The sequence below is a fragment of the Vidua macroura genome, chromosome 23 (genome assembly GCF_024509145.1).
Source record: "Vidua macroura isolate BioBank_ID:100142 chromosome 23, ASM2450914v1, whole genome shotgun sequence".
Taxonomy (NCBI): Eukaryota; Metazoa; Chordata; class Aves; order Passeriformes; family Viduidae; genus Vidua; species Vidua macroura.
In genome coordinates, this window is record NC_071593.1 from 3,421,306 (window position 1) to 3,431,885 (window position 10,580).

A 10,580-nucleotide genomic window follows, 5' to 3' on the forward strand; every position below is an offset into this window, starting at 1 on the left:
ACACGAGTCTCTGCTAAAGCATGGCCTAGTAAAAGAGACATTTGTATGCATGTATTTTATTGTATGTAATCTAGGAAATAGTGTGATTCCTACTTAGTCTTATCCAGAATGGAAATTCCCATAGTCCTATTAAAAAGAAAACAGGAAATACAATACAAGGAGAAAAGTTAGGAAGAAAATTTGAACCTTCTTGTGGAGTGAGTGCAAAAGTGCCTGATGAGCATCTGTGAAGAAACACGTTTTAAGAGTGCAATATAAAAGCAATTTGACCTTCTTTTCCAGTTTGGTAACTGCTGATATAATCCCCTTGCACAGGTACACCTGACAGGAGTGTTTCTGTTCCCCTGCCAGCATTTCTGGCACAGGAAAGTTACCAGAGGGGAAAGTTACCAGAATCTCATTTTCTGTTACTGTAATTAGCATAACCATGATTAGCACCTCTTCCTCCTGCAGACCCTGGCCTTTGGGCTTAGTCTGGAGCCTCAGCTGAGAGGTTCAGGTAGTTCTGGCTCATGTTCAGTGAGAATGGCTCAGGGAGCCTTTGTGTTGGGGACAGAAGAGCACGAAGTGTGGGTAGATCAGAACACTGCCCTGGTCGTGGTTTAGGAGTGTGTTCATTGTCAACACAGGAGCTGCTGCTTTCCCCGAAGTCAGTGGATGGGAGGAGGAAGCAAGAGATGAGAAGAAGAATTTTCACTGCTGAGTTGGAGAGTTCAACAGCTCAAAAGTATCCTCCACAACCTGCCAGAGGCAGTTTTCTAGTGGGAAGTCATTGTCCACCAGATTGACCAAGTAATAGTTGTCATGGATGTACTGGATGATCATGCGAGAGGGGGACTCCTCTTCATAGAGCTTGGCCCATTGCTCGATCCACAGCGCGAAGGCCTCATCCTGCCACGGGAACAAAAATAAACTGGCAGTTGTGAAACATCCTCATGTTACTTAATTTAGGATACCCAGCATTACACATGACTGGCCAGACTGTGGCTTGTTTCTTCACAGTAAAAATGGCAAGAGTTGAGCAAGGAGCCTTTTGCTTTCCAGTGAGTGGAAAGTGCTCAGAGCTGAAAGGAAACACTTTTGCAGTACAATGGATGGCTCAATGCTGCCCCTCTATGTGTAAGAGGGGAGGAAGAGCCACTGTCCAGCACTTGGAGGCCTGGTACAGTGACAGTAGCTGCTCTCAATCCCCGTTACTGGGTGCTTTGTGTCTGGCAGCAGCTCTTGCTGGAGCTGAGGAAGCAGGAGGAGCAAGACCTGTACCTCTGCAAGCCCGTATAGCAACAGCCCCCAGCTGTGAGGAGTGTCAGAGACTAAAACTAAACCCGACACTCTGAACTTCCAGGGCATCACAGCAATGTAACCAACAGAAGGTAGGACTCACCTTCCAGGAGAGGAAGCTTACAGGATCCACCACAGTGGGCTGGATGATCTCCCTTCCTGGGAAGATACCCCAGGTGACAGCATTGGGTTGCAGATCTGGAGCATTGGTGATATTCTGGCCCTGCCAAAGGAAGGAAAATCTTTTTGAAGCAACTGCTGGAGGAGGGACTAAGTTGGAAAAAGCGTATTTACCCTCTCCTTGTTTCGGGACCACACAGCTGCTGCACACCACAGGTGATGTGCTTTACTTTCCCTTCCCTTCATCAGCCCTCATGTCTGAATATTTGGAATTTGTCTCTCTCCCAAGGTGGTGAAAGGAAAGTGTCCTGTGAATAACAGCCTTACCTTGACATTAACAATGTGGTAGTTCACTCTCAACTCGTACTTCTTCAGCACTTTGAGCAGTGCTGTGACAATTTCGCTGGAGGTGAAGAACTCCAGGTATGCCTGCAGGGAGGGATGGAGAAGGGAGAAGAGAATCAGAGCCTTAAATCACAACAGAACTGGACAAGTACAGGTAAACAATGACTTTTGTAGAGTCTGGGCTGCCTTGTAGCTTCATTCCCAGAAACACATACTACAGAGGCTTGAGCAAGAGTAAATTAGTAAGTGAGCTAGGGAAAAAAATGATTGGGGAGAGTAGAGGGAACAGCCCAGGAACAGTGCACTCAAGAAAGCTACATGCTTCCTGTTCTGCACCCACATAAGTAGACAAGCAGGAACAAACTCCAGAGTTACCACAACTGCTGCACAAGGAAGCAGTCTGCCAGAATGCTTGGAAGAAGCCTGAGCTTAATCTTTATTTTACAGCAGTGTCTTGCCAAGGCGGCCCAGCCTGGCGAGAGCAGAACTCTGGGGTCTCAGCTGGGCTCTCCCAAGCACTACTCCCTGTCCTTATCTTTTGTTCACAATTCTCCCCGTGTGCTTATACAACCAAATTCTGTGCTTGGCTGCTCCCAACAACTGCTTCCCCTCCCCCCCATTTCCTGGTAATTGCATGAGATGATGGATTTCCCTCACCTCAGGGGAATTTCTTCCTTTGAAAACATAAATGCATTTGCCATCTGCTGGTCTCTGGCTTTACTGGTTTGGATCCCTTTTGAACAAGGATGCTTTGTCTTCCAGTATGAGCTACTTGCCTGGCATTTACCTTGATGGGATATTCCTATCACAGCCATTAGACAAGGCTCTAGGGCCTGCAATGCCTGACAGGGGGAGACAGGCATGGCAGGCGTGACTGTTTGCAGGCCAGGGCAGGAACGTGACAGTTGTCTAAACAGCACAGTGCATGGGCTGGGGGCAACTGTGGAGAACTCTGACATATGGAAGGACAGAGGAAATCTTCAAATAACTCTTTATCACCATGAGATGCTGGGTGGTAGAGATACCACCTGATGGAGATAAATGGGAATCACCTCATTGATGTCTATTTCATGAAAAATCTGGGTGCTTTGTGCATCACTGAATCAGATGCAGGGGGCAGGCAAGTGTGCATGTAGAAAAAGTCACAGCCCTGCTCTAGAAATAAATTACCAATAATTACTTGCTGGGAATAAAACCATGAAACTCTACAGATGTTCAATAGATGTTTTGAACATCTATGTGTTCAAAACATCTAACATGATGTGGGGGAAAATAGCTGTGAGGTCAGCCATAGAGGTGGCATTATGGCTCTTAAGACACTAAAGGAGCTTTGCCTTATCTCACCAAGAACACAGTAAGATAAAGCCTGGGCAGAAAGATTATGTGAATGTAAGCCTGGGACCTCCCAGCCTAAGAGAGACCAAACTAGGTCAAACCCTTTGCTGCCTAGCCCAGAATAGTACAGTACCTTTTGGAAAACATAACCTCCACTGGGCCCCCAGCCTACAATGGGGTCTGTGGATGGCTTGCCATTGATGTTTGGCTGGGAGTTGATGGTCAGGATTCCTCGTCTGTTGACCTTCTCCAGTTGGTCCTTCAGAAGGTTGGTTTCAGTAGCAAGAGGGTCATCATTCCAAGGCATACACGTGACCTACCATGAGGAGAAAGGATGGCTCACAATGGATGTAACAACCCTTTGATTACCATCTGGGTGTTGAAGCAACCCAGCAGTGCCTTAATAGCCTCAAACACACCTGCTTCAGGAGAGAATTCCCAGGTTTGGTTCAAGGGTTAGGATATGCTCAACTGTAAGAAAGACTGCTGAAGTCAATCAATACTGGTCCTGTCATACTGTAGCACCTTTTCTTTTATGCTGAGCCTTAACTCTGGCTGCTGGACCCCCTTCAACCAGTGTGCCAGGAAATCCTTTTGGATAGAGAAGTGCCAATTCTTCTTTAGAAAAACAATGTGGTACCAGGAAAAAGAGGAAACATGCTCTATTGTTTGTGCCACGCTGACCACCCCTTCCTGGCCTCTCACCTTGTACCCATTCCTGTTGGGCTCTCCAGTGATGTAACATGTGAACACCTCAAAGACACTTTCCTCACCAGTCAGTTCTTCTCCCCACATCTTCAGAAGCTCCTCACGGGGAGACTTGCTCTTCAGATAGAAGAGGTAATAGTCCTTCAGTTCCCCAAAAGCTGGAGAGGAGGAGTTACCCCTGTAAGGGGAGAAGAGACAGACCTGAAGTCACTGATGAAAATGAGCCGATTTGGTGATGCAGGAAGACAGCCAACCAGCAAGAGAAGTACACAGCAAAACCCACCTCGACACCAAAGTCTCAACATCTTGGTGCTATTCGCCTCACCTCACTCAAATCCAAGCAATGGGGGACCACTTTGTTACAAAGCTACCTCAAGTGTGCCCAGGACATCAGGCTTTCCTACCAGAGCTTACTGCACGTGACAGCTTACCATCGGCCATTGGGGAAGTCATCCCACTCTTGAGTTCGATAGATGTAACTCTTTGGCCTGGAGGCCCAGAAGATTGGCCGGACATCTTCCACTCTTCTCTTGGGGTGAGCGCTGACTGCCCAGGGCAGAGGCCGCCTGCATGGGATGAGCAGATGTTAACACAGTTCCTCTGCTGACTTTCCATTAAAGGCTGGAAGCCTTTCCCATGGTGCAATTTGCCCCAGGGGAGAAATAACAGGGACTGAGAAGAGTTCTGGGACAGGGAACTCCTCTTCCTTTATGGAAAATACTTCCTACTCAGTTCCCTCACCCTCAGTAGGGTCTATTTAATGTTAAGGTATAGGACTGACACCTGAAATTGGAAAAGGTAAGGGCAAAGCACAATGGGAAGCTACTTCAAGGAAAAATAAAAAAACAGCTGTCAATTTTCCTTTGCTTCTTCCTGTCTTGTTGAAGCCTGTGGACTCAGAGAGAAGTCCCTTTCTCAGCTGCAGAGAACCCTAGAAATCCACAGTGGGAGCATAGCCCTAGCCTGTAAGGGGTTGTGATAAGCATCAAAAACATGCTTCTTCCAAGTGGCAGCTCTAAGCTTTGAGTTTTCAAAGTCCCACAATGCCTACTTTAAAGCTACTTGACTAAAACAAATTCCTCTTTTGCCTGTCTCCTCTATTCCTCCCAGCTTTTGTTGGAGATCTGCAGGAAAGGTGAACTACTAAATGCAAAAGGTGATAAAGAAAAAAAAAAAGGAAAAAAAATAGAGTAGAGGTATTGACCCATCCATTATTTTTACCTTCAGTGGATGGGATGGATGGACAGATGGACAGAAAAGTGGAACTAACAGAAGCCAACACATTCTGCTCACCTTGGGTCCTCTTTCCATATGCCCAGGCGCTTCAGGACTTCGGTCGTAGCCACCTCCCGATTGAGGGTGTAAAAGTGGAGCCCGTGCACCATTCCACTGTCCAGAAGCTCCCGGCACATGGACACCGCCAGCTCCACCCCATAGTTCCGGATAGCTGCATCGTTGTCCTTGATGGGTTCAATCACATCTTTGATTTCCTGAGGCACTTCCAGCTTGGAGAGCTTCACCAGCTGGCGCAGGGAGTGGTAACCCTGGATGAGGATGCAGATTATAATTTTTCCAAGACTCTTTTTTGCCATCCCAGTAACACAGGTACTTTATCACAATTTTTGTGGCAGGAGATTTAGAACTGGGGCTCCTGGAATCAACTCCCAGGCCTCATCTCTAGGATGGCAACACAGTCCAGGTCATGTCACTTTAGGTGATTTCTCCCCACATCCTTGCCTGAGCCCAGCATACTGACAGTGATCTCAGGACTTGCAGGCCGTTGTCCTTTATATCCCTTTTTGCCATATGGGCACAAGAAACCTTTTCAGCTTGTTATTAGCTGCCTAAGAGTTTAATTTGGCAAACCACCAACAGATTTATTACATTCAGCAGTCTCTCTTCCCTGAAATTTTGTGGAGGATATTTACAGACCTCTCTCAGATACCCACAAATACCTAACATCCTAGATCCTTATTCCCTCCCTAAATTCAAATTACTGGATTTCACCTGTATAGGGAAGATGCCAGGAATAATGGGGCAGGTAATGCCAATGGCTTGACAATCCTTCATGAACTTGAGAAAGGTTTCTGGTCGGAAGAAAAGCTGTGTAATGATGAAGTCTGCTCCAGCAAAGACTTTCTCCTTCAGGTGCCTGAGGTCTGCCTCATAGCTCTCTGCTTCAGGATGACCCTTGGGGTAGCCTTTGGGGAGAAGGGGGGAAAAAATGAAAAATGTAGTCAGGACAATGTGCAGAAATTGGGAAGTATCCAGCCTGATTGTACAGTCACAGTCCAGGTCCAGGGAGGGACTGCTGAGCTGATTTCCCTGTCTCAGACACTGCAATAGAAGGCATTTACCTGCCACACAGATGTCGAAGTAATCATCAAATTCATTGCGAATATGCTTAACCAGATCAACAGCATAGTTGAAACCATCTACTTCTTCCTCCCATTCTTCACCAGCAGGATCTGAAAAGAGAACAAATCCACAGCTCTTTCCAACTGTTTGCTGAACTCAGATCTGCTAGTTCTGTAAAACCCTGGTATCAAAAGGAAGACAGATGAACTCCCAAATCTGCAGTTTTACCTATGGACTGGTTTTGTCTGCCCTGGAGCTGAAGGGACTGCTAACATAGGGCTCGGGTGAAACACAGTCTCAGCATTTAATTCCTGCAGAAGGAGCCCCTAAATCTTCTCTGGTTTTACTCTGGAATTGAACACAACAGCAACACAGCCTCTGCACTACACATCACAGGACAGAAGGATTCACCTCCACGCAGTGCCATGATGTTCTTCAGCCCAAGCCGCTTGGCCTTCTGCAGATGCCCTGTGATGTCATCCTTGGTCTGGTTGCAGCATGTCATGTGCAGGATGGTCTCCAGGCCACAGTAGTTCACTGCAGTGTTAGCAATAATCATGGAAGAGGTTTCCTTGTCAGATCCTGGGTCCCCTGCAGGGTGCCACGTCACATCAATGAAGAGGGGACCACCTGCTCCCATGCGGTCAAACCTGTGGAGTTTAAAGCTGTGTTAGCCTACACCAGACAGCCAAATCCCCTCCCTGTGCCTCGAGTAGCTTGCTCACTGCTAGAATGCCAGCAGTAGGCAGAGAAAGCTTGGATAACAGCAACAGGATAGACCACAAAAGTGTTGCACTAAGTGTTAGCAAGTGGCTGATGTAAATAAGGAGAGCCATCCTTGAAGGCTGGATGGGGAAGAGCTTACAATTTCATAGAAGAGGTAATGGAGGTGTTCTCTGTACAACAGACTTTCTCCCTGCATGCTCAATAGACTGATACAGCTTCTGACAGACAGCAATGCAAGTCCCATTCTTTTTGAGATAGGAGACTGTGCTGCAGCCCTCTGTTGCCAGCTTGAACTGTAGAGACCACAGGGATTCCCTAACTTGTCTCTCTCCTGCTCCAAGGTGGAACAGGCCCTTCTGTTCAACATACGGCATTGGCTTATAGTAATTATAAATAGAATTATGAAATACCCTTTTCTCCACCAGGTAAGCCCATTCTGAGGCTCCAGAATAACTCCTAGCTCTGCTGTGACCTATCAGCTTTCATTTAGCACCTAGATGTGGACACCTATGCCAGAGGCTAAAACTGTAGTACTGAGGCACAAACCATAGTGGCTGGATGAATATTGAAAGGAAATGGGAATCTGTTTCAGAGATTTTGACACACTGTCCATCAAGGAATACTTTCTGCTTTTACTTAGTACTTTTCTGCCCCAGCATTGTGCTTCAGACCCAGAACATGACATTGGGGTTACTCCATCTTCCCAGGGCATGGGAGTGGGGAAACAACCTGTCCACTCAGTAATCCCACCGTGACACTTAACTCTTCAGGGCCTCCAAGGAAGAAGACCAGTTACTTGGTGTCCATTACCCTCCTCAGCAGGAAAGCACAGCCCCATTACCTGCTTCGTCACCTGGAAGGGGAGACAGAGCATGGGGCAGAGCCTGCCTCGTTAGCTATTTCCCTGCCCTCCACCACAGATACTTCCCCTCTCCTACCCTGCAGCGCTCACCTGGAGATGAGATTGACAGCAGCATTGGCTGTGCGTGGAGGGAAGAACTCCAGGGAGAACCACTTGTCTCCAGCATCCTGCCGGCGGCGCATCTTCTCCCGCAGCCGCTCATGGCGGTCAGCGTCAAGGACGGGGGTAGAGCAGCGCGAGTTGTCCTTGGAGCTCTCACTTCCGCTGCTGCTGCCGCCATCAGACCTGGAGCTGGAGCTGCCACTGCAGGTATGCTGGGTCTCATTAACCATGGTGAGAGCTCTGGAGAGGGGAGCAGAAAGAGTATGATCGGTACATGGGTCTCTGCACGGAGCAGGTACTGCTGGGGTGAGCAGAGATGATTAAAGAAGCCTATGCCGAGACCAACGTTCATCACCATCAGTCTCTTTTGCCAGCTTTCACTGCAAGCTGTAGTGGGAGATCTGGCAAAAACACAATAAAAAGTGTATGTTTAGATAGTGCTGATAGTGATTGTGGCCTTGGGCTGGGTATGCCAGCAGGTTTTTTGTTTTTTTTTTTTTTTTGCCTACTGCAGCTGCTTCTTGGACTGTATCCATCTTCAGAGTTTCCATCCTGTTTGTTCCCAAAAGACAGCACTGCTTTACAGTGTAGGCAGGAAAGTCAGGGCTAACAGGGCAGGTACTCAAGAATGCACAAATTATTGCTATGTCAGAACCAAAGTACAGAATCCCCTCTGACCAGGCCATCTTCACAAACTGTCCTTCGTTTTCTTTGCTGGCTTCACACCTGCATTTCCAACCATTAGCCTTCTCCACAAGACACACCATCTCCACAGACAACTGTCCCCTATGCCAGTCCCATTGCAGACACTCAACTCTTTACCAGACACACCCTTTGTCAACAATTGTAGCTGCTTGGAAACAAGGCCACCAGAGACCATCACTGTCTTGCAACAAGACCAGCTGTGCTTGCTTGGTGTTACGGAGAGCAAAACAGCACTGCAAGTCAGTGGTACAAGTAGGTTTTGGAGAGCCAGCTCCACTTATCTCTGCAAAGTGTCCCATCCTGTGCCTTTAAAATGAGGTAGGGATTACAGACAGTTACGGAAGAGCTACCACAAAATTTAGATCTGTGTTATTTGCTTTAGTACCTGCCAAAACTTAAAATTGTCACTGGGAAGCAGCATGTTGTCCAAGCATTACATAACTTTGGAGCCTGTTTTGGAGGAAGCAGTTGTGTGAACCACCACACTTATCATAAGGTCTGTGGGTTTAGTTCAGCCAAGAAGACTTTGAACTCATCTTCTACTGTTTACACTTGAGTTGCTAATCAAGCAAAACCCTTTGAGAGAAAGTCTACTTTTATCACCTGAGGAACCTTTCCAGCTGGCAGGAGATGTGAGAAAGAAGCGCAGGCCTTCTGTTCCAAGAGGAACCGGGAGCCTTAGATCTCTTGTGTACCAACACAGCAGCTGCAGTAAAAATCAGCAGCACAGACCTACTGACAAGTGAAGCAAACCCAAGCGGGGGCACAGTCACAGCCCTGACTAAGCTCAGAGGACTCTGCCTGACATCCACATGCACTAATCTGGGAGAATTATCCCCAAGCACACGTTGGTGATCAAGCCAGCAGCTCACAATCACATGCTGTCAACTCCCAATACCGCATTCCTAGCGAGCATGGCACAGCACTGTAGGCAAATCAAAGGAGCTTTGTGTTCTGATTTGAGATTTTAACACCCATCACATGGAAAAAGGGTTCATGTCTTTTTGTCTCTATAAAATGAGACTGGCTGTTGAGGAAAGGTCCTTACCTTACTAGCAATATCAAATCATGAAGACATGAAGAAAGCACTCTTAGATTTTTACCTACAGGCAGCATTTGGAACAATTTGCTTACCGTGATATGCATCACAGATTTGTTGGCAGATGCTTCTAGTTATTACGAAGAGAAAAAAGATAAGCCTAAACAACAAGAACAGCAGCAAAGAAAGACAATTTTTAACACCTGTCAACACTCCTGCTCCTGTCTTTGTCACATTGCAGAGCTCAAAGATCCGTGGCTCGGCACATTTCTGATGCTCACCATGGATGTACCTGCTGTGTTTTTATGATGCTGCTGGTAGTCAAACTCCTCCCAGCCCTGAGCTGACACCGACACACAGAGCGTGGAGCCTGCATTCCCCTAAGCTCAGTTTTACCCTCAAGCCTAAACTCGGCTGCACCAGATGCACGCTTCTCTCAGGGCGCACACGCTGCACGGGGCTGCTCCAGGGCCGCGCCATCCGGCTGAGGGCCAGGCGGGCAGCCCCGGGGCCCGCGGCTGCATCCACCACCGCAACAGCCGATGGGGCAGCGGCTCGGCCAGGGGAAGGGCGGGAGGGAGCCTGGCAGCCCCGCGGGCGGCCGGAGAAGAAGGCGAGGAGCGGCACCTGCGGTCCCTAGCGCCGGGGAGAAGGTCGGAGCCAGGCAGGTCACTGCAGCTCCATCGCCCCTTCACCTCAGCTAGCCCCGCCAGGAGCACGGCCCGGCCCGGAGCAGCCGGCGGGCAGACGCGCCGGGAGGAATGCCCGGCGCTGGGGCAGCGATAGGACCCGCGTTCCCGGCCCCGCTCACCTGCGGCCGGTGTCGGGCGCCGCCCGCCCGCCGCACTTTAACGGCGGCCGCGGCCGGGCGGGTCACGTGTGACCCTGCGGCTGCCCTCACCCGACATGGCGCCGCGGGGCGGGGCTGCGGCTGCGGGGCGGGAGGAGGCCTCGGGGCGCAGCCGGAGCGGGCCGACGAGGCGGGAGCGGCGGGGCTGC

The 10,580-nt window shown here is 48.9% G+C and overlaps 1 protein-coding gene across 3 annotated transcripts; it reads right to left on the bottom strand.

Moving 5' to 3' along the window:
* Nucleotides 1-40: 40 nt before the first annotated feature.
* Nucleotides 41-10,505, bottom strand: MTHFR (methylenetetrahydrofolate reductase). Of its 3 annotated transcripts, none has more exons than XM_053997576.1 (12): nucleotides 10,393-10,505; nucleotides 7,826-8,077; nucleotides 6,559-6,797; nucleotides 6,147-6,257; nucleotides 5,797-5,990; nucleotides 5,083-5,333; nucleotides 4,221-4,355; nucleotides 3,787-3,967; nucleotides 3,215-3,397; nucleotides 1,729-1,830; nucleotides 1,385-1,504; nucleotides 41-891 (listed from the first exon to the last, which is right to left on the bottom strand). In XM_053997576.1, exons 2-12 carry the CDS (start codon nucleotides 8,065-8,067, stop codon nucleotides 694-696), a joined length of 1,956 nt encoding a protein of 651 aa, XP_053853551.1. In that variant the 5' UTR covers nucleotides 8,068-8,077; nucleotides 10,393-10,505; the 3' UTR covers nucleotides 41-693. The 3 variants fall into 3 exon arrangements, with proteins under 3 accessions (XP_053853551.1, XP_053853553.1, XP_053853552.1); XM_053997578.1 differs by lacking the exon at nucleotides 10,393-10,505 and adding an exon at nucleotides 10,209-10,369; XM_053997577.1 differs by lacking the exon at nucleotides 10,393-10,505 and adding an exon at nucleotides 7,637-7,726 and having other exon boundaries at nucleotides 7,826-7,913.
* Nucleotides 10,506-10,580: the final 75 nt, after the last annotated feature.

Excerpts from the sequence above, each read along its gene's own strand:
- MTHFR (XM_053997576.1), bottom strand. The coding sequence starts at position 8,067 with ATGGTTAATGAGACCCAGCATACCTGCAGTGGCAGCTCCAGCTCCAGG. Across the intron at positions 6,258-6,558 it reads CATCATGGCACTGCGTGGAG|ATCCTGCTGGTGAAGAATGG; the intron begins GTGAATCCTTCT and ends TTCTCTTTTCAG. Across the intron at positions 1,831-3,214 it reads GAGGTTATGTTTTCCAAAAG|GCATACCTGGAGTTCTTCAC; the intron begins GTACTGTACTAT and ends CCCTCCCTGCAG.